The sequence below is a fragment of the Mobula birostris genome, chromosome 26 (assembly GCF_030028105.1).
Source record: "Mobula birostris isolate sMobBir1 chromosome 26, sMobBir1.hap1, whole genome shotgun sequence".
Taxonomy (NCBI): domain Eukaryota; kingdom Metazoa; phylum Chordata; class Chondrichthyes; order Myliobatiformes; family Myliobatidae; genus Mobula; species Mobula birostris.
This window is the reverse complement of record NC_092395.1, coordinates 25,004,706-25,028,279: the sequence shown is the minus strand read 5'-3', so window position 1 is coordinate 25,028,279 and position 23,574 is coordinate 25,004,706. Positions and strand designations below refer to the sequence as shown.

General features: G+C 48.1%; 1 protein-coding gene across 1 annotated transcript in view; it reads left to right on the top strand.

Moving 5' to 3' along the window:
- The first annotated feature begins 2,310 nt into the window (after window positions 1–2,310).
- The window catches only part of comp (cartilage oligomeric matrix protein), a 40,704-nt gene continuing 19,440 nt past the window's right edge, over window positions 2,311–23,574 (top strand). Inside the window, exons 1-14 of the mRNA XM_072243964.1 lie at window positions 2,311–2,506; window positions 2,779–3,022; window positions 4,188–4,270; window positions 6,896–6,947; window positions 7,807–7,979; window positions 8,907–9,044; window positions 9,201–9,278; window positions 10,498–10,650; window positions 12,726–12,830; window positions 13,878–13,985; window positions 14,614–14,773; window positions 15,164–15,282; window positions 20,921–20,973; window positions 21,604–21,797. Coding sequence (XP_072100065.1) covers window positions 2,947–3,022; window positions 4,188–4,270; window positions 6,896–6,947; window positions 7,807–7,979; window positions 8,907–9,044; window positions 9,201–9,278; window positions 10,498–10,650; window positions 12,726–12,830; window positions 13,878–13,985; window positions 14,614–14,773; window positions 15,164–15,282; window positions 20,921–20,973; window positions 21,604–21,797 — 1,492 coding nt within the window. The 5' untranslated portion in view covers window positions 2,311–2,506; window positions 2,779–2,946. The remainder of the gene's footprint in view (window positions 2,507–2,778; window positions 3,023–4,187; window positions 4,271–6,895; window positions 6,948–7,806; window positions 7,980–8,906; window positions 9,045–9,200; window positions 9,279–10,497; window positions 10,651–12,725; window positions 12,831–13,877; window positions 13,986–14,613; window positions 14,774–15,163; window positions 15,283–20,920; window positions 20,974–21,603; window positions 21,798–23,574) is intronic.

Genomic DNA, 23,574 nt, shown 5'->3' with positions numbered 1-23,574 from the left:
GACTCAGGATCCCATGTGGTTCAGAGTCACACGTTAAATGTGGGCAAAGTAACCTCCTAATGATTGCCACCTCCTGCCCTGCCCCTGCTGATGAATCAGTAAATGGTATTGAACTTGGAAGCAACACTGAGCAGTAAAGGAAATAGAATGTACTCTAATGGAAGATCTCAGCATCCATCAGCAAGAGTGGTTTGGTAGAACCATCATTCACTGGTTTGCTCAAGTCCTGAAGAAAATAGCCCGCAGACCCCCAGCCTCATTAATATACCTACTGCAAATGCATCCATTTAACATGATGACCACCGCACATCACTCCCCCTCGCCTCCTTTGCCTTCCCCTATTCATTATCCTCACCTTCAACGTTTCCCCTGATCTTCTCCTCTCCCACAATCCCTTTTTATGTCACCTATAGTCCCACTCCTACTACCCTCCGTCCCCTCCCTCCCCTCCCAGGTCACCTCAGTCCACTGCTATGTTTCACTCACTAATCTATGTTGGTTTGACAAGTGCCTCAATACGCCATCATTGTTCTGAAACCTTCCCCTTCATTTGCTTTGCCCTCAATGGTCTCTGGTCTCCTACTGCTTCTACTGGCTCTTCACTTCAATCTTCAATCCCTCAGATGATGAAATAGTCAGTGTCTCCCTGAGGAAAGATCTGGTGTGAATGAGTGGCAAGTAAAATTCACACTAGTGCCAGGTAATAACCAACTTCAGTCGGGCTCTTGCTCACTTCCCCTTGCTATTCAATGGCTTTAGTGCTACTGGGTCTGTTCCACCCACGTTCTGGGGAAATGATCTTTTCAAAGCCGTGCCCACTGAAACAGGTCAGAGGCTGGACATCCTACAGTGACTGCCTCATCTTTGATTCCCAAACTCTTCCTATCTGCAGGGCATAGGCCAGGAGAGTGACAACATAATCTTCGCTTGCTTGGGATGCAGCTCTAACAAGATTCAAGATATTGAGCACTATCCAGCATAAAGTGGAGCCCACCCAGCAGTAACTCCCCCCTCCCCAGTAATGCATGGTGCCTGCAATATGAACCATCCATAACCTGCACCACAGCAACCAGATGAAGTTCCTCCAACAGCATCTTGCAAATTCATGACATCCACACCTGGAAGGGCAGGTGGAGCAGATGCACGTGAACATCTCCTAGTTTCTCCTCCCCAGCCATCGGAACTTGGAAATACACTCGGTGGCCAGTTTATTAGCAGAGCATGCACACTCGCTCATTAATGCAAATATTAATCAGCCAATCATGTGGCAGCAACTCAATGCATAAAAGCATGCAGACTTGGTCAAGAGGTTCAGTTGTTGTTCAGACCAAACATCAGAATGGGGGAAGAAATGTGATCTAAGTGGCTTTGACCATGGAATGATTGTTGGTGTCAGACGGGGTGGTGTGAGTATCTCGGAAACCGCTGACCTCCTGGGATTTTCATACACTGCCGTCTCTAGAGTTTACAGAGAATGATGCAAAAAACAACAAAAAATAACACCCAGTGAGCGCCAGTCCTGTGGGCAAAAATTTTTTGTTAATGAGAGAGGTGGGAGGAGAATGGTCAGACTGGTTCAAGCTGACAGGAAGGTGACAGTAACTCAGATAACCACACGTTACAACAGTGGTGTGCAGAAGAGTATCTCTGAACGCACAGCAGGTCGAACATTGGAGTAGATGGGCCACAGCAGCAGAAACCCACCAACATACAATCAGCTGTCGTGTTGACGGGTGCAATCATGATTCTATCCATGGCCATGATCGTTCTTGGCAAATTTTTCTACAGAAGTGATTTGCCATCGCCTTCTTCTAGGCAGGGTCTTTACAAGATGGGTGACCTCAACCATTATCAATACGCTTCAGATTTTGTCCGTCTGGTGTCAGTGGTACTTGTGATATATATGCACCAACTACTCATACGACCATCCACCTCTTGCTCCCGTGGCTTCACGTGACCCAGATGGGGGAGGGGTGTGTGTATGGGGGGGGGGGGGAGCCAAGCACCTCCTCACCTTGCCCGAGGGTGACCTGAAGGCTAGAGGAGGGTAGAAGCGACTTACGCCTCTTTCGGTAGGGACATATTTCCACCCCAAATGAAGTGGTCACAGAGTGTATTGTTCACGCGTCATTACTAGGTCCAAATACCAGGAATCCCGATCAAACACAACTGTGGGAATAACTTCACTCAGTGAGCAGTTGAAGACTATCGTCTCATGGGCAGTTATGGGTGAACAATAACTGCTGGCTTTACCTGGGACGTCGCCATCCCTCAAGTCTTAATTTGCCCGGCGGGCAATTTGTATCGCGAAGCTCCTGCTGACACCTAGGAACTGACCGACTAATCCGGTTCTCAACAACTCAGTGACACGCAGAAGTAGAAAGAGTGAACCGCGGAGTTGGCCTTAAACTATTGATGGGTACAGATTGAAGGTGCCGTGTTGACAGCGTTAAGCCTGTGAAAAGGACGGACGGTAAAGGCTGTGGGAAGCGTCAGATACAGAGAGGTGAGACATAGCAGGTAGAATGGAGGCAAAGATAAGGAGAGACCCAAGGCGACACATAACTGGCGTTGAACTGCAGACTTATTTAAAGCTAACGGAAAACAGTAGGAGCTATTTAATATTTCAGAGAATGTAAGAAATGGAACGCATTAACGTTTGCGGGCGCATTCCGAGCAGAGTGCGTCTTTAATGGAGGAGATGGGTCAGAAAATGAAAAGGGGGTGGGGGGCGGGGGGTCATTGTCCCAGCCGACTTTGTTTTTTCTTTTGAGACAGGTATTCTGGCCGGAATGCCAACACATGATGTCATTCCAGCAGCATTTATAACGCCGGGAGTAAGGACCAGCAAACACTCGCAGCAAAGGTTTGGAGCACGAGCGAGCGCTTCTTTGATTGACCCGGGGCAAGGTGCGAGAGCTTAACCCAACAATCCTCAGAAGCAACATGAGTCCCAGTGCGTTCTTACTGATTGTCAGTTTGCAGCTCTGCTTTGGGATCAGTTCCTGTCAGCGGAACGAAGGTAAGACACTTCTTGTTCGTTTTCCTCCTTCGGCTCGCTATAGAGCATCGAATCTATCCTTAGCCCAAGTATCAAGGGGCAAACGTCGGAGTCCACCGAATCCTCGGCCACTCTGTTCTCACGGGACGCAGAATCCCGCAAAACTTTTTATTTCATCAGATGATACGTTTTCTGGAGAGAATAACTCTTCCGAAATACTTGCTCTTACACTTTGTTTTCCTCGATGTGAAGACGAGGTCCATTAACCTCCAGCAGATTCGGTCGATCATATAATGACCCGCATCCGCAAAGCCAAGAACTTCCTCAGGTGTAGGTCTGTCTCTCCGGTTTCAGGCGCCCCTCCTGGCTCTCCTTTGCTGCTTCCAGCATACTCACTCCCCGATCCTGATCCATCCCTTCTTCAGTCCTAGCTCTTTCGCCGCTGGACGTGTCCCTCCCTCGCCCTTGGTTCTCACTCCCGGATTCTTCGCCACTCAGACCCGGCCCTCACTTCGTCTGCTTCTCCCTGTCCGGCACCGGGCAGAACGCGTGGCTCACGGTCAGGTATCCTGTTAAAAAGAAACACAGTATCAATGTACCAGCAACACACATAAAAGTTGCTGATGAACGAGTATGGATGTACTGGTTCCCGGAGCGGAAACATCCCCGTTAGTAAATTTCGGCGTGACCGTGAACTCCGAGAGGATTAGATTATTAACAGTAAAAATACAATCATAACAAACGATGCTGGAGAATATGTGACAATGTAGGGAGTAGAATTAATATCTGTAACGATGCAACCCGTGAAGCAAAGAGGTGGGGGGAGAGATTAATTCAAAGGTACAGCGCGGTAACAGGATCTTCCAGCCCACGGCCCCCGCGCCACCCATTTACACCTATGTGCCCAATTAACCATTTACACCCATGTGCCCAATTAACCGACGAACCTGTAGCTCTTAGGAATGTGGGAACAAACCGGAGAACCCAGTGGAAACTCACACGGTCACGGGAAGATCGTGCAAAAACTCCTTACAGACAACGGTGGAAATTGAACGCGGGTCACCGGCGCTGTAGTAGCCTTATGCACACTTCAAGCCAATTATATTGTGACAGGGCTGGTTTAGCATTAGTCGTTGGTATTGGTGGTAGAATCAACACTGCATTTGTCCTTATTCCCTGTCTTTAGGCAATTTCAATCAGCAGGTGCTTTCTCAGATGACGCTAACAAACCGGGAGCTGGCTGAGATTAAAGATCTCCTTAAACAACAGGTAAAGAACCCATTCTGTACTCCAGTACTGCAGTGTTCCTGTGTACCCAGACTTTAACCCTTTCATGACTCTAACGATTTCCATGACCCCCCCCCCCCCCCACCGATCACTAACATGGGTCTTTTTTAAGCCTTGCGATTATTGTTGGGAAATAATGTTGAGACTAGCTAACAGAGTCAATCGTACTTTTTAAGAATGTATTCACCCGCAGATGTAACGCGGCAACCAGGAGATGGGAGAAACGTGATTGCAATCCATGGGCAGTACCCATGGAGAGTATTGGAAGCCGGTGCTCCAACACACTGCTGTGAAGGAGAAAGGGAGATTGCTTCCCAAAGGAAGAATTTTCCACGATCGCTGTGGTGCACAGTACAAACTCTGGATAGGAAGACAGCTGGGGGAAGCAAGGCGCGTTACGTTGTTGGGACGGGGCCGCCAGACTCAACAGGGAGGGTTCTGTACTTTGCGTAAGGAAGCACCCCTCCCCTCTCAATTGCCTCTCCCGGGTCAGCTGGGTGAAGAAGGCTTTATACCTTGAATTTTGGAAATGCTGATCTTTTCCCACTGAAACCCATCACAACTGGAACCTGGTACGCCATTTTCAGAGGGCTGAAAGTGTCTGATAGGGTAACATAAATTCCTCTGTAGGACTCTGTGGGTGTTTTACAGGCCAGACCTTTGAGCCCAGAACTGATTTCTGTACACTGGGTGTCTGGCTAGAATTAATAGTCCTTGAGTAGAGTACACTCTACCCATAAGAAGGTAGAAACGTCCTCATGTCTGGACAACTGAATAATTTCTGCTTGGAAGCAACTTTTTGGTATCAGATGAGGATGGTGCTGGATTCGGCTCTAAATGGACCATACTTGGAGGTCATCGTCTTGACTTAGGCCAATGACCTGTTGCTCATGGTTGAGGAACCCATTGACTTATGAAGGATAGGTGAGTTCGGTAGGACTTTTCTGCTCCACTCTTCTGAGGATCAAATAGGAGAAACGTCCTGGACTTCTGGTAAGTAAGTGATGGGTTGATTCCCTACAGGAGAGAGAAGAACACTGCCTTTAAAATGTCATGAAGATGTCGTTAGTGAATGCTGGGTGTGCCTCTCCGAGGGGGGATTGCTGGTCTGTTACTGGGATCTTCTCAGAGTCAGGGATGCAGTCACTATTAGAAAGGTGCTCCTACACTGTGAAGAGGATCCTCAGTATGCCAAGGTGATCTGATGCGGGGCTGACCCAGAGGACAGAGTTGCTGGATACCCAAGCTCATAGTCAAAGCTTTCAGAGCCCCATTACTCAGGGTAGCAAGGGTCTCAAACATGCGTGATGGAATATCAACCGAGCAGATTGTTACTCACCAGGAATTAACCCTCTGAACCCCTCCCTTGGAACCTGCTCCTCACAGCTTGAGCCCTCTCTTGGAAATGCCTGCTGTGCAGTTCCACACTGCACAGGGGAGTCCCCCAGGCAGGTTGATCTTATACCCTCCTCCATCTTCTTGCGGTCGTTAGATGTTCTGCCATCTGCCCTAGAGGCTGATCCCCAGTGAGCTCCCGCCCCTTTTACATGGGACCAGAGTTTCAGAGTGTTGAACAGAGCTGCCACTTGCAATTTATTTTTAAGCTGGTTCACAGACTCGAGTGCCTTGATGAGCAAGTGTGATAAGTATGAGTTTATGGATTGCTTGAGGTTGCAATCCATACTTTAACATTTATGAGAGGAAGAGAATGCTGGAATACTCAGCAGGTCAGGCCGCATCTGCGGGAAGAGAAGAATCCCCATTGTCTTTGGCAGGAAATTTTTGCTCTCGTTCTTACCTCACAGGCGTGGCCTGGCATGCTGAGGACAGTATTTTCAGCATTTTGTTTTTGGTTTCGATGTGGGGGGTTTTCAGCTGATTTGATCAGGGGGCTGCTCTGGAAGTTCTGGCTGCACTTCAGCCACATCCTCCTGATCCTCGGGCAGCTGGGAGTGAGGGGGGCTGCGGAGCGTGAGGTTGGCTGCAGAGGGTGGGGTGGTCTACAGAGGGTGAGGATGGGCTGCAGAGGGTGGGGTGACTGTGGAGGGTGGGGTGGTCTACAGAGGGTGAGGATGGGCTGCAGAGGGTGGGGTGACTGTGGAGGGTGAGGTGGTCTACAGAGGGTGAGGGTGGGGTGACTGCAGAGGGTGGGGTGACTACGGAGGGTGGGGTGGTTTGCTATTTCTGGACTGGATGTTGAACCTCGCTGTTACTCCTGGGTGTAACGAGGTGGTCATTCTGGGGTCCGGGCGCTGGGGCTTTAACAGGGCTCTCCACCATGACTGCCTGCCCCTCTTCAGAGGTTTTGTCCATCTCTTGTTGCTCCTGGAGAAGATTGCTCTGGACTGCTGGATCCCTAGTTGGCATCACTGTGGATGGAATGCACTTTCGATGCTGAGTGGAATTTATTAAAGTTATTTAAAATAACAAGCATAAAATACTGGGGCTCAGCCATTAAGGCCACCAAAATCCCCAAGCAGATGAGATATGAGGTACAGAATACACTCCAAAGAGTATACTGCATACTAGTTGTACAGAGAACCCTTAATTTACAGGTACAAAATCCTTTTTCTTCCATTTCACTGATATTACTGTACTATCTCACAGGTAAAACAGATAATCTTTCTGAAGAACACCTTGGCTGAATGTGATCTCTGTGGTGAGTAAATTGACTGAGGATCAGTAGGAACATTGTAAATCCCCCAGGGTGTCACTGTGGGACAGGTAGTCTGAGGGAGCATTACCAAGGGAATGTCTCACTGTGAGACAGTCAGTACTGAGGGAATGTCTCCCTGTGGGATGGGCATTACTGGGGAGTGTCTCTCTGTGGGCCAGTCAGTACTAAGGAGTGTCTCCCTGTGGGATGGGCATTACCAAGGAAGTGTCTCACTGTAGGACAGTCAGTACTGAGGAAGTGTCTCTCTGTGGGATGGGCATTACTGAGGAGTGTCTCCCTGTGGGATGGTCGTTACTGAGGAGTGTCTCACTGTGGGACAGTCAGTACTGAGAGAGTGTCTCCCTGTGGGATGGGCATTACCGAGGAGTGTCTCACTGTGGGATGGGCACGGGTGAACTAACTGTACACTGTTAGAAAGATGGCACTGAGGATGTTTCTGCATTGGGCTGTGCCACCTTTCAAACTGGACTTTAATTTCTCTCCATAGATGCTGCCTGACCTGCTGGGTTTCTGCAGCATCTTGTGTGAGTGTTGTTCCGTATTGCACTCCCTGTTTATAGGAAATTGCTCTGCATCTATTAATCATCGTTTATCTCAGAATGGTAACAACACTGTTTAAGGCTCACATTGGTCTTTCAGAGTTTTGGGACACTCTGGGGTGTGAAAGTATGGCTGAAGTGTGGGAATGCCTTTCTCCTCAGGTTCTAGCCCTTGTGCTGGGTCCCTCCCTCTACTCTGGATCCTCGTGCCCGCTCTTCAGATGTGATTCTGGGCAAATACTCTGGGGCCTTTGATGGTTGGCCCTTTGTTGATGGGCTCCTTATGTCACTCCCACCTCCAGGTATTCGACAGGAGGGGAAGCAGTCGCCGATTACTGTTTACCCATTTGGAAAATGTGTTCCTAATCCCTGCTTCCCTGGGGTGCCGTGTTCTGAGACCGTGAATGGATTTCTCTGTGGGACCTGTCCTTCTGGCTTCACGGGCAATGGGACACATTGCACTGACGTGGACGAGGTGAGTGCAAGGGTGCCTGCACAACGGGCAGGGGTGCTGCCGAGAGCAGGAGGTCACAATTCTTGTGGTTTAGCTGGAGTTGATAGCTTGGCGGGATGTTGGGAGGAGGGTGGGGGCTTGGGGATAATTTTGGATGCCAGGTCTTCTGGTGGACTTAATACAAAGAGCGAGCTGATTATCTGTTTGGTCACCACATTAACCTATCAATAGGATATCTGCAAGTTAAACTGGGATCAGGTTGATTAAAATGTGGTTGTCAATTGTTTGAACTTCACCAAAAGTTCTGAAGTAAAGTGAGAGTTTGAAGGATGCTTGAAGAAGCTCTCTAGCAGGTTCCAACATGTGTGGGTTGAGAACACGTATCATAGTACAATAATCTCTGCTTTATTATTCTGTGCATTATTATTGCACATTAGTAAATTATTGTGTATATTATTATTCTGTTCTTTATTATTAGATAAGTCTCCACACTGCTAGATGTGTTTTTAAATGTTGCTGCTGTATTGAAAGACTTTCCCACTCGGGATCAACAAAGTACTTATTATATATATAGGCATCCGTTAGTCTCATGAGACCATGGATTTGCACCTTGGAAAGTTTCCAGGGTGCAGGCCTGGGCAAGGTTGTACGGAAGACCAGCAGTTGCCCATGCTGCAAGTCTCCCCTCTCCACGATACCAATGTTGTCCAAGGGAAGGGCATTAGGACCCATACAGCTTGGCACCAGTGTCGTCACAGAGCAATGTGTGGTTAAGTGCCTTGCTCGAAGACACAACACGTTCCCTCGGCTGGGGGGGTCGAACTAGCGACCTTCAAATCACTAGACGAGCGCCTTAACCACTTGGCCACACGTCAACAACACATTATTATTATTATTATTATTATTATTATTATTATTATTATGAGCCAGTCTTCCTTTCTTCCACAGTGCAAGACACAGCCCTGCTTCCCCGGAGTTCGTTGTATTAATAAATCTCCTGGTTTTCAATGTGACCCCTGCCCTAGTGGCTACAGCGGCCCCAGAATCCAGGGAGTAGGGGAAGCGTTCGCCAAGGTACACAAGCAGGTAAGGGATCCTGCATGAGGACTGGCATCGTTAGACCACAACACTGGTAACCCAGTCTCAGTATTGGCTGTCTGGGTGTGTGTGGGGGTGGTGGCGGCTGGGCTGGGAGTGATGGTGTGATGTTGTACTGCCTCATTCACTGGCTTTATTTTGCAGGTGTGCACAGACATCAACGAGTGTGACAACGGGCGGAATGGAGGCTGTGATCCAAACGCCATCTGTACCAACACCCCGGTGAGAACCAGCCGCGGAGAGAGGGAGAGAAAGAAAGGCGTACAACACACACACACACACACACACACACACACACACACACACTGAGACACACATACACACACACACAGACACACACACTGAGACACACACACACACACACACACATACACACACACACAGACACACACACTGAGACACACACACACACACACACACACACACACACACAGAGGGGAGGGTGTGGGTGGTGCGAGAGGGTGGGTGTGAACGGGCAAGTACTCTCGGTGATGACCGCGAGTGCCGCATTTGTGTAAGTGTGAGGGATGTGCTGAGTCTGAGGCCGGACATCGGTGTCTCGGAGGTCTGCAGCCTGTCAGTGTGCTGGGCGGGGTAACTGACAGCTGATGAAACCTCGGCTGCCCCGTGTTCATGTAAACATCTCTCGCTGGGATGCGGTCCCAGCGAAGCTGCAGCGCGGACAAAGAGCACTTCAGAAGAAGGCGTGAAGTGGATTGGCCAGACAAACGGGAGCGGTCTCATTCACTCCGGATCCAAACTTTGACTCCTTAATTTCCAGCCACTTAGGAAAACGTTGGTGCTTCCTTCTTCAGCCCTTTACCTCTTCCATCTACCCCGTCCCAGCTTCCTAATTTATCCTCCCCCCACCACCCACCTTCCCCGCCATCCAGTCTCACCTGCCAGCTTGTACTCTCCCACCCCACCGCCGTCTTATTTTGCTGCTGTACTGTTCCTTCACAGGCCTGATGAAGGGTCTCGGACCAAAAGGCCGACTATTTATTCCCCTCCATTGACGCTGCCTGACTTGCAGGCTTCCTCCAGCATTGTGTGTGTGTGTGTGTGTGTGTGTGTGTGTGTGTGTGTGTGTGTGTGTGTGTGTGTGTATGCGTGTGTGTGTGTCTGTGTGTATATGTGAGTGTGTGTGTGTGTGTGTGTATGCATGCGTGTGTATGCGTGTGTGTATGCGTGTGTGTGTATGCGTGTGTGTGTGTCTGTGTGTATATGTGAGTGTGTGTGTGTGTGTGTGTGAATGTGTGTGTGTGTGTGTGTGTGTGTGTGTGTGTGTGTGTGTGTGTGTGTTGCTCAAGATAATATTGTAGCTTTCTGGATTGGAGCTCAGTTCCAATGTCCAGGGTCCTTTTCTTCACCTAATCTAAAGCAAAGGGCAATGGGAATTGTGTTCTCCGTGTTAACAGCAAACTCCATTGCTTTTCCGTAGGGATCATTCCGGTGTGGGCCGTGCAAAGCCGGATACATCAAAAACGAGGCCGGGGGCTGTCGGCCAGAGAGAACCTGTTCAAATGGAGCACCGAACCCATGTCACCGGGAAGCACAGTGCGTTGTGACACAGAACAGACAGATCAGCTGCACTGTAAGGAAAAAGTGTAACCTGTCGGTCACTGGAAAGCCAGGGAGAAGTGATGGAGGAAGGAGGGAGGGGCTTGACGTGAGGGGGCAGGAGGAACAAAATAGCAAGGGAGAGAGGGAGAGGGGAAGAGAAGGAAAGAGAGGGGGAGGAAGCAAAGGAGTGACAGGGGGAAGGAAGGAGAGAGAGAGGGGAAAGGATTGGGAGAAGGGGAAGGAAGGAGAACGTGGGGTTAAGGAATAAGTAGGAGAGAGAGGGTGAAGGGAGAGAAAGACGGAAGAGAGTGAAGGCGAAGATATAACAGGTGGATGATCTGGAGGGGTGACAGAGGGTGAGATAAGGGTTGAGCAAGGGAGGGAGGGGGGACTAGAGACAGATGGAAGGTGGAGGGAGTAATGGGAAAGAGATAATGAGAAGGGAGGGACAAGGTCATAGAGGGACTTGATAGAGATTTTTAGTATTATTTTGTTACTTATTTATTTTTGTATTTATTATTTTGCATATTGGTTAGTAGTCAGTCTTTGTGTGTAGTTTTTAAGATTGATTATTGTATTCCTTTGTACTACTGTGAATGTCTGCAAAAAACAAATCTCAGGGTTGTATATGGTGACATATATATACTTTGATAATAAAGTTACTTTGAGCTGTGGAAGTTTTAACCAAGGCGCCGCTGCACTGGGAAGCGTGTGAGTCGGCAGCGAACATGGGGTTGAGTCAGGTGTGCAGCAGAAGAAATGTCAGATGGGCCAAGACCGGGTCAGGGAAGGGTTGTTGCAGGCATTGCAACAGATTGTTTCTGTGATGGCAGTATGTAAGGGCTAAAGCTTATCCTGGTGTAAAATACAGTATGCCACATTTACAAACAACTGATCGTCTGAAATGATCATCCGGGAAGAGAGAGAGTTAGGATTCGAACAGGACTGTTCCTGTCAAGACTCAAGATTGTTTAATGTTATTTACAGTACTTGTGTATTGGAGAACAAAATAATTGTTACTTTGGATCTGATGCAGCACAAAAAACACAGCAGCTAAAAAAACACAATAAATATAAATTAACAAATTTCATGTCACATGCCCATAATAAATCTGATTCTGACATAATAGGCATCCGTTAGTCTCGTGAGACAATGGATTTGCACCTTGGAAGGTTTCCAGGGCCCAGGCCTGGGCAAGGTTGTATGGAAGACCAGCAGTTGCCTATGCTGCAGGTCTCCGCTTTCCACGCCACCGATGTTTTCCAGGGGAAGGGCACTAGGGCTGATACAGCTTAGCACTGGTGTCGTCGCAGAGCATTGTGTGGTTAAGTGCCTTGCTCAAGGACACAACACACTGCCTCAGCTGAGTCTCAAACTAGCAACCTTCAGATCACTAGACTAATGCCTTAACCACTTGGCCACATGCCAACACTGACATGATTCTGACATTAGATAGCTTATATACATTGATTGTACATCCAGAGAGTGAAACTGTACATAAGGTGACTCTGACAGGAGATGATAAAGTAGTGGTGGAGGGGTGGGTTAGCGGATGGGGTGTTCATTAGCCTTACTACTTGGGGGAAATAATTGTTATTTGTGTAAAGAAGGAAAACATTAGGCCGCTTGGGGAATCTCCTGGTCGGTTGGCACATGGGCCTGACTAAGCTGCCCTTTCTCAGGACCAGGCAGCTGACGGTCGAGGGTTCTGTCCGAGCTGACTGCCTGCTCCTCTTTCGGGGTTACATCCATGCTTAGGTGTTCCTGGAGAAGGAGAATACCACACCAATGGGTACAGTCAGCAATTTCCAGCAACACTGGGCCCCTCAGGAGCTTGAGTGTGTTGTCGATAGTGATATCTGTATTTTAACTTGAAATGTTAAATAGTGTGTTTTATGAAGCCCAGAATATTGTACAATAGTGTATTGCTGTAATGTTGTAGTCATTTGAATAAACTTCTGTGCATATACAATAAAGGGGCAGGGAATATTTTTGCTTGTGAAATATTGCAATGGTAGCGCAGAGCTAGTGGAGCTAAACACCGGTTGTTGTCATGTCAGGATGTGATATTAACTGCAGTCACCCTTCCTGTTCTCATTGTCTCAGTGTGGAATTGGCTGGGCTGGAAATGGGTACGTCTGTGGACCCGACACAGATATCGATGGGATTCCCGACGCACAACTGGAATGTACCGAGCAAAACTGCCGCAAGGTACGATGGAATAAACTGAAAGGGAGAGGTGGAGAAAAGAGGGACTGATTAGTACAAAGTGGAAATGGATGTAAAGTCCAAGTCACACAAGTGCATGTATGAACAGGTGCAATGAAAAACTTGTAACACTGGACAACAAACTTTTTCAAAAGTGTTGCTTCCTCTGAAAGTTTTTTTGTTTATTATAGAGCACTTGAAGCTGAACACAAATATACTCAAATCATGTAGGAATTTGGAGAAATAAGAAATGAACTTTTATTGAATATAATGTGATTAATTGCATATTGGTGCTGACTCTTTGCAATAGGTCAACTAAGCAAAAAATATTTGTTGATGACTTGTACTCAGTGTCTGAGGCTTCTCACTTAAGTGTCCAACAATAATCAGCCAGCATTGATCGATTCCAGTTGCCCTGATGCAGTTTCTCCATGACCATAATGTGAAACCTTTCACCATGCTCATTGCCAACAGCTCCAGGATTTGCGGGGAAGAAGTCGAAATGGGAATGCAGAAGATGAATCATTAGTGACTTGTTGCACTTCATGGTTTTGTATGGTTGAAGCATGTTGTTAATCAGCTGCACGTAGTTTGGTGCTCTGTAGTTGCCAAGAAAATTTTCAGCAACATCCTTCCGTGTGATTTTCTCCGGTCCCACTAGAAGCTCTTCGAATTGCCTGTCATTTGATTTGTGGACTAACAAAAATGCCTTCCTTAATCTTGGCATCAGTTATTCTGACTTGAATTATAAATTGAATTAACAAATATAGGCAATTTCAAAAAATGATGCCTGATACGGAAATTTCTGATTTTCCTGATAATCAGTGATTTTCCTGATAATCAGTTCAAAATCCATAAGATACGCACAAAAGTAAAATGTTTGTTGTCCAGTGTAATTAAGATAAGGGACATCACAAGCACATAGCATCAGATACAAAATATTCTCAAGAAAAACACAAACGTAGATTATACAAGAATGTGCGTGATTAGAACAAAACAAAGCAAATATAAATGTGTAAAGTGAGTGTTTGTTAATTAATCCTCTACTAGGATAACTGTGTGGCAGTGCCAAACTCCGGGCAGGAAGATGCAGATGGCGATGGGATTGGCAATGCCTGTGACAGTGATGCTGATGGGGACGGCATTGTTAATGAAGAGGTTGGTGTTTGAAATAGTAGAAAGCCAGTGTTTAAAAATCAGTATTGGCCAAAGTGGTAGCACTCATATAATGATTCAACACTTTGTTGTTCCGAGTCATAGTCTGTAGATCTGAGCCAACCAATCGGTGAAACTCTGCCAGAACTGTACTCTGTATTTTGGATGTGATGTTGTGAAGAGTTGACATTTCAGGCCGAGACACTTCATCAAGACCTGATGAATAGTCTCAGCCCAAAACATCACCTCTTATTCCTTTCTACAGATGCTGCCTGACCTGCAGAGGTCCTCCAGTGTTTTGTGTGTGTGTGTGTGTGTGTGTGTGTGTGTGTGTGTGTCTGTTCCACTCTGGATTTCCAGCGTCTGCAGAATCCCTTGTGTTTATTAATAGTCCTTAGGAAGTGGTTGTCATTCGCTGCCCTGAGCTGCTGAAGCCCATGTAGTGAAGGTGTTTGGTGGGCTGCTTTCATGTTTAGACCCATCAAATATGAAGGACAGGCCAAATATTTCCAAGGCAACTTGGAAGAGAACTATCAGGCAGTGATATTTTCTTGCTGTCCCTGTCATTGTTGGAGATAAAGATGGATCTGGTGCTAGAGTTGGTGTAACTGCTGTAATCTCGTTTTCACAGGATAATTGCGTTCTGATACCAAATGTCAAACAGAGAAACATGGACAAGGATAACTTTGGAGATATGTGCGACAACTGTAAATACATCTTTAATAACAACCAGAAGGACAGCGATGGTGATGGGAAAGGAGACTTATGCGATCAGGATTTGGATGGAGATGGTATGGGCTCGGAATAGGAGTGAGAACCCACACGTACCCTGAACCAAGGTTAATACAAGACAATTAGAGAGCAGCCATGATGGAACCTAACAGCAGAGCATGTGGTTCCAGTAAACCCAGCCACCATTGCCACGTTGTGGTAATTGGGGATGGGGCATCACCTAATATGACCGGATGGTTGTACTGGGGCAGAAGGAATGAGATATGGGCTGCCAGAGATTGGGATCTGCAAGTATACAGGTCACGGTAACTGGTGGTTAGCGGTTGGGTTACAGGATAGGTCAGATCCTATTGCCAGGGATGGGCTGATAGATATGGTTCAGGGTGAAAGTAATTCATTCTTCCTCAGTCCATGTGCTTTGGATTTCAATCGCTTCCTCCATTTTCCAGGAATCAGGAACAACTTGGATAACTGTGCGCATGTTCCAAACCGGGACCAGAGGGACCAGGACGGAGATGGGGTTGGGGATGCCTGTGACAGCTGCCCAAATATCAGAAACCCCGATCAGGTAGCGTGCTGTCCTTGCCGAGCAGTCAATGTTCACATCGCTGACTCCGATCTTAATTCACTTCCCACTCCGGGGCTCAAATTCCAGGCTGATATTCTCAGTTTTGAACTGAGAGGATGAGGGTTGGGAGGGGCGCATGCCATGGGGGAGGGGATGTTACTGAATGAGTGTTGCACTGTCAGAAGGACAGTACTCAGGGAACAACTCACTGCTGGAGGGACAGCACTGAGGGAGCAATGCACTATCCGAGAGGTAATTCTGAGGGTATGCCACACTGTGCGGGGGCAGTAAGGCCATAAAAGATAGGAGAAGAATCAGGCCATTCAGCCCATCGAGTCTGCCCCATCATTTCATCATGGTTGATCCATTTTCCCTCCCAACCCCATTCTCCTGCCTTCTCCCCATAACCTTTCACGGCCTGACTAATCAAGAACCTATCAACCTCCACCTTAAATACACACAGTGACCTGGCCTCCACAGTCACACGTGACAATGTATTTCACAGATTCACCACCCTCTGGCTAAAGAAATTCTTCCTAATCTCCTTTCTAAATAGACATTCCTCTGTTCTGAGGCTGTGCCCTCTGATCCTAGACTCTTCCACTATAGGAAACATCCACTCCACATCCACTTTATCTGAGCCGTTCAACATTCCTTAGGTTTTGATAAGATTCTCCCCCCCCCCCACTAAATTCCAGTGAGTACAGGTCCAGAACCACTAAACATTCTTCATACATTAACCCTTTCATTCCTGGAATCATTCCCATGAACCACCTCTGAACCCTCTCTAATGTCAGCACATCCTTTCTTAGATAAGGGGCCCAAACTGCTCACAATATTTCAAATGCGGCCTCACCAATTACTTATAAAGACTTAGCATTACATCCTCAAGCAAGATGTTTCCCTTAAGGAAACCATGCTGACTTTGGTCTATTTCATCATATGCCTCCAAGTACCCTGAGACCTCATTCTTAATAATAGATTCCAACACTTGTCCAACTACTGAGATGAGACTAACTGGCCTATAATTTCCTTTCTTCTACCTTCCTCCCTTCTTGAGTTACTTTTGCAATTTTCTTGTCCTCCAGAACCATGCCAGATCTAGTGATTCTTGAAAGATCTTTACTAGTGCCTGCACAATCTCTTCAGTAACCTCTTTTAGAACCCTGGGGTGAAGTCCATCTTGTCCAGGTGACTTATCCACCTTCAGATTTTCAGTTTCCCAAGCACTTTCTCCCTAGTAATGGCAATTGCACTCACTTCTGTCCCCTGACACTCTCTAACATCTGGCGCACTGCTAGTGTCTTCCACTGTGAAGATGGTGCAAAATACTTATTTGGTTCATCCCTCATTTCCTTGTCCCCCAATATGACCTTTCCAGCATCATTTTCCAGCTGTCCAATATCTACTCTCGCCTCTCTTTTACTCCTTATATAGCTGAAATATATTTTGGTATCCTCTTTTATATTATTGGCTAACAACTTCATATTTCATCCTATCCGTCATTATGGCTATTTTAGTTGCCTTTTGTTGGGTTTTGAAAACTTCTGAATCCTCTGACTCCCCACAAAATTTTATTCTGTTTTATGCCCTCTCTTTTGCTTTGTGTTTGACTTCCCTTGTCAGCCACGGTTGTATCCTCTTGCCTTTAGAATACTACATATTTGAGATGTATCTATCCTGCATCTTCTGACTTGCTCCCAGAAACTCCAGCCATTGCTGTCCTGCCATCATCCCTGCTAGTGTTCCCTTGCAATCAACTTTGTCCAGCTCCTCTCACATTCCTCTGTAATTCTCTTTACTGCACTGTATGTGATACTGATACATTTGACTTTAGCTTCTCCCTCTCAACTTACAGGGTGAAGCCTATTAGCCTATTATATTATGATCTCTGCCTTCTGAGGGTTCTTTTACCTTTAGTTCTCAAATCAAATACGGTTCCTTGCAGAACACCCAATCCAGAATAGCCTTTTCCCCCATGGGCTCAACCACAAGCTGGTCTAAAAAGCCAGCTTGTAGACTTTCTACAAGTTCACTCTTTGGGATCTAGCACCAACCTGATTTTCCCAATCTACCTGCATTTTGAAATCCCCTATGACTATCATAACATTGCCCTTTTGACACGAGTTTCCTACTTCCCATCATAATTTGTAGCCCAATTCCTGGCTACTATTGGGACGCCTGTATATAATTCCCGTCAGGGTCTCTTTACCCTTGCAGTTTCTTAACTCTATCCACAAGAATTCTATATCTTCCAATCCTATGTCACCTCTAAGGATTTGATTTCAAAGCCACAGCGACCCTCTGCCTACCTGCCTGTCCTTGCAATATCATGTGTAACCTTGGATGTTAAGCTCCCAAGTATGACCTTCTTCCAGCCACGACTCGGTGATGCCCGCAGTGTCATACCTACCAATCTCATCTACCTTATTCCGCATACTGCATGCATCCCACTGACTGCAGTTTTGCCCTATCATCTATCTATCGTACCTGAAATCTCACTGCACACGGCATCTACCTGTATACCAAATATCCCATACTCAGACTGATCACTCAGGTCCCATCCATCTGCCAATTTAGTTAAAACCCTCCCCAACAGCTCTAAAAAAACTGCCTGCAAGAATTTTGATCCCCCTGGAATTCAGGTGTAACCTATCCCTTTTGTATAGGTCATTCCTTCCCCAGAAGGGACCCCAATGATTCAGAAATCTGAAGCCCTGCCCTCTGCACCAATTCCTCAGCCTCACATTCATCTGTCAAATCATCCTATTCTTACGCTCACTGGTGCGTGGCACAGGCAGCAATCCAGAGATTACTACGCTGGAAGTCCAATTTTTCAGCTTGCTCCCGAACTCCCGAAATTCTCTCTTCATGACTTCCTCCCCTTTTCTACCCGTGCTGTTGGTGTCAATATGTACCGCGATCCAAGCTGCTGACCAGAAAATTACCAGTACTAATGGGGCGCTGCACTGTCAGAGGAACAGTACTGAGGGAGTGTCACACTGTCAGAGGGACAGTACTGAGGGAGTCCCACACTGTCAGAGGGACGGTACTGAGGGAGTGTCACACTGTCAGAGGGACAGTACTGAGGGAGTCCCACACTGTCAGAGGGACAGTACTGAGGGAGTGTCACACTGTCAGGGGGACAGTACTGAGGGAGTGTCACACTGTCAGAGGGACAGTACTGAGGGAGTCCCACACTGTCAGAGAGACAGTACTGAGGGAGTGTCACACTGTCGGAGGGACAGTACTGAGGGGGTCCCACACTGTCAGAGAGACAGTACTGAGGGAGTGTCACACTGTCGGAGGGACAGTACTGAGGGAGTGTCACACTGTCAGAGGGACAGTACTGAGGGAGTCCCACACTGTCAGAGGGACAGTACTGAGGGAGTCCAACACTGTCAGAGAAACAGTACTGAGGGAGTGTCACACTGTCAGGGGGACAGTACTGAGGGAGTGTCACACTGTCAGAGGGACAGTACTGAGGGAGTGTCACACTGTCAGAGGGACAGCACTGAGGGAATGTCACACTGTCAGAGGGACAGTACTGAGGGAGTCCCACACTGTCGGAGAGACAGTACTGAGGGAGTGTCTCACTGTCAGGGGGACAGTACTGAGGGAGTCCCACACTGTCAGAGAGACAGTACTGAGGGAGTGTCACACTGTCAGAGGGACAGTACTGAGGGATTCCCACACTGTCAGAGGGTCAGTACTGAGGGAGTCCCACACTGTCGGAGGGACAGTACTGAGGGAGTGTCACACTGTCGGAGGGACAGTACTGAGGGAGTGTCACACTGTCAGAGGGACAGTACTGAGGGAGTGCCACACTGTCGGAGGGACAGTACTGAGGGAGTGTCTCACTGTCAGAGGGACAGTACTGAGGGAGTGCCACACTGTCAGAGGGACAGTACTGAGGGAGTGTCACACTGTCAGAGGGACAGTACTGAGGGAGTCCCACACTGTCAGAGGGTCAGTACTGAGGGAGTGTCTCACTGTCGGAGGGACAGTACTGAGGGAGTGTCACACTGTCAGAGGGACAGTACTGAGGGAGTGCCACACTGTCGGAGGGACAGTACTGAGGGAGTGTCTCACTGTCAGGGGGACAGTACTGAGGGAGTCCCACACTGTCAGAGGGACAGTACTGAGGGAGTCCCACACTGTCGGAGGGACAGTACTGAGGGAATGTCACACTGTCAGAGGGACAGTACTGAGGGAGTCCCACACTGTCGGAGGGACAGTACTGAGGGAGTGTCACACTGTCAGAGGGACAGTACTGAGGGAGTGCCTCACTGTCGGAGGGACAGTACTGAGGGAGTGCCTCACTGTTGGAGGGACAGTACTGAGGGAGTGTCACACTGTCAGAGGGACGGTACTGAGGGAGTGTCACACTGTCAGATGGACAGTACTGAGGGAGTCCCACACTGTTGGAGGGACAGTACTGAGGGAGTGTCACACTGTCAGAGGGACAGTACTGAGAGAGTCCCACACTGTCAGAGAGACAGTACTGAGGGAGTGTCACACTGTCAGAGGGACAGTACTGAGAGAGTCCCACACTGTCAGAGAGACAGTACTGAGGGAGTGTCACACTGTCGGAGGGACAGTACTGAGGGAGTCCCACACTGTCGGAGGGACAGTACTGAGGGAGTGTCACACTGTCAGAGGGACAGTACTGAGGGAGTCCCACCCTGTTGGAGGGACAGTACTGAGGGAGTGCCTCACTGTCAGAGGGACAGTACTGAGGGAGTGTCACACTGTCAGAGGGACAGTACTGAGGGAGTGTCTCACTGTCGGAGGGACAGTACTGAGGGAGTCCCACGCTGTCGGAGGGACAGTACTGAGGGAGTGTCTCACTGTCAGTACTGAGGGAGTCCCACACTGTCGGAGGGACAGTACTGAGGGAGTGTTACACTGTCGGAGGGACCTCTTCAGTGAAAGATCTGTTAATGTCATCTGAGATTGCACGGCATTGGTAGAACCAGAGTTTTGGAGTTCTCTCAGACCACTATAATCTCGTCATTGTCGAATGTTGCCTGTGGGGGCAGATTGAGCATATTTGCTCAGACCCCTGGGTGACCCAGTAATTTAGCTGTTTGCGTTACGCTATTCACCGCCAGCTGGAAGACCAGGATTCCATTGCTGCAGTCAGTCCCCGTGACCGTCCCCTCCCCGTGACTGTCTGGATTTCCTCTGGGTGCTCGTGTTTCTTTCCACATTCCAAAGCCGTACGCTTTCGGGCAGTAACTTGCGGGCATGATATCTTTGCGCTGGAATCGCGGTGACACCTCTGGGCTGCCCAGCACGATCCTCGCTGGTTTGATCTGACGCCAGCAACGCATTTTGCTGTACGCTTTGAGGTACATGTGACAACTAACCTAACCTTTACTCTGCTTTTGACTTCTGGTGGTGAAGCGTCACCTGCTCACTTTGGGGTGTCTGGGACTTCTCTTGTTCAGTATTTGTTCTTTTTGTGGCCCCTTTTCCCCCCTCTCTCTGGAACTTATCAACGTTCAGCACCCTTTCCTTCCATTTCCACCTCTCACCCTCGCTGGGGATCTGGATGTAGGGCAGGGGCTGTTAATAATCTGGGAAAGCTGAGGTTGATAGTCTTGATCTGATGTTGTCTTCGATGGTTTTCTAGTTGGATGCTGACCACGACCTTGTTGGCGACTCCTGTGACACCAACACAGACAGGTGAGGAGGGGAGGCGGCGTTCTGGGTGAGCTGGGGATGGGGTGGGGCCGCCGCGTTGACAGCCGGTAATAAGAAGGGCAGAGTGAGAGATGCTGACCAGCCCTGAGGCGTGATCTTTAGCCCTCTCCGGTGTCAACTGTGGCTTCAAAAGCAGGGAGAAGTGTGTGTGTGTGTGTGTGTGTGTGTGTGTGTGTCTGTGTGGGGGGCTGTGTCTGTGTGCGTGTCTCTGTGTGTGTATGTATGTGTATTTGTGGTGTGTGTGTTTGTATGTGCGTATGTGTGTGTCTGAATGTGTGTGTGTGTGCATGTGTGTGTATTTGTAGTGTGTGTGGAGGGGGCGCTGTATGTGTGTGCGTGCGCGTATGTATGCGTGTGTTTCTGTGTGTGTGTCTGCGCGCGTGCGTGTGTGTGTGTGTGCGTGTGCGTCTGTGTGTGCGTGTGTGTGTGTGTGTGTGTTGGAGGAGGGGTAACGGGGTAACATTGGTTTATTTGGTGTTCACATCTTTGTGTGAGGGTGTGTGTGTGTGTGAGCAGTTTCTGGCTGTAGGTGCGTGGGTATCTCAGAGCAGAGTGATCTACAGTAAATAGAAAGTCCTCTCTCTCTCTCTCTCTCTCTCTCTCTGCCCTCAGTGACGGAGATGGCCATCAGGACAGCAGAGATAACTGCCCCACGGTCATCAACAGTGCCCAGGAGGACACTGACGGAGACGGCCTGGGTGATGAGTGCGACGATGACGATGACAATGACGGGATCCCTGACACGCGTCCCCCTGGACCGGACAATTGCCGACTTGTAGCTAATCCAACTCAACAGGATCTTGATGGTGCGTAAAGACGGCTAAACTCTGAGCCATTGATGGCGTGAGAGCCAGGTGGAGGGACTGGAAAAGAAAAAATAGTGCAGATGGTGGAAATCCCAATTAAAACTGAAAATACTTGAAATATTATATTATAATTTGTTTTCAAAATCAAAATTATTGTCAGAGCAACAAAAATTTTGCTTGACGGAGTACTGCAAGTTCAGAGCATCAGAGATGCAACATTCGTGAGATAAAAACAAACTAAACGTAGATTGTACAAAATTATACAAGAGAGAAGACAATTTGAACAAAGAAAAGTTAGTTGTGCGGAGTGATCATAGCGTTGTTATTCTGAGTTCTGATTACGGTTGTGTGGGTTGGTGCAAGAACCAAATGGTCGAAGGGAGGAGACTGTTTTTGAACCTGCTGGTGGGGGGAACTTTAGACTTTTATACTCTTGTCCAATAGTAGTTGCAAGAAGATGGCATTGGCTGGGTCGGTGAGGATCTTTGTGGATGGATGCTGCCTTCTTGAGGAAGCACGTAGTGTAGATACTTTCCAAGGTGAGGAGGGATGTGCCATCGATGTTTTGGGCTGAGATCACTACTTTGTGCAGCTTCTTGCACCCCTGCACGTTCCAATCGCCAGAACCAGACCGCGATGCAACCAGTCAGGATACATTCAACAGTACATCTGTACAAGTTTGATAGAGTGTTCAATGACATGCTAAACTTCCTTAGCCATCTAAGAAAGTACAGATGCTGCCACACCTTCCTTATGGTTGTGATCATAAGCTCTGGGAGTTTAGTTTGGTAATGAGAGGGAGAATGGATTAGGCTGGAAACCATACAGGACTATTGGATGAGAGCAGGACAGTGAGATGAGTTTTGGGATTCTTTACACGTCTATAGGGAGAGAGAATGGGGCATCGGGATTTGGTTGGGATTTATTTGAGGGTATTTTGGAGAAGAGTAGGAAGTGGAATTAGTTTAGAGTTTGACACAAGCTTGTGAGAAAATAGAGCGAATCTTTGGCGCTATTGAGAAACTATGGGCTTTGCGCTCCGGAACCGAGGGGCCATACATAAGCTGAGCTGCAGCGAGCTTGTGCCTGCACACGAGCCGAAGTCGAGCCCCAAGCTGCTGTCGACTTGTTCACTGGAGCATTGGAGTGGGTAGGCTTTACACTCAGGATCCACGAGAACGGAGACTTAGGGGAGGTTTAAATAAAACATTCAAAATTATGAGAGGTCTGGATAACATGATCAGGATAGGCCTGTGACCCCCAGAGAAAGAGGTTATTAACAAAGTGAACGAGTAGATAGATTGGTGGCAAGTTAAGGATAACATTCTTTTCACCCGGACTGCGGAGACGATCTGGAGCTCCCTGCCAGAATGGGCAGTGGGAGCTCACACCCGACCCACATCACCTTCAGAAAGTACTTGGGAGAGCACAGGAAGTACTCTCACCAACAACCCAAGACAGGAAAGCCTACAAAAGGTAGTAGGTACAGCCCAGTCCATCACGGGAAAAGCCCGTGTCACCATTGAGCACATCCACACGGAGCGCTGCTGTCAGGAAGCAGCGTCCATCATCAAGGACCTCTTCAACAAACACTCTTCTCGCTGCTGCCAGTAGGCAACAGGTACAGGAGCCTTAAGTCCCACACAACAGGCTCAGGAACTGTTATTACCCTTCAACTATCAGACTCCTGAACTAGTGTGGATAACTTCACTCACCTCAACTCCTGAACTGATTCCACAACCTACAGTCTCACTTTCAAGGTCTCGACAACTCATTT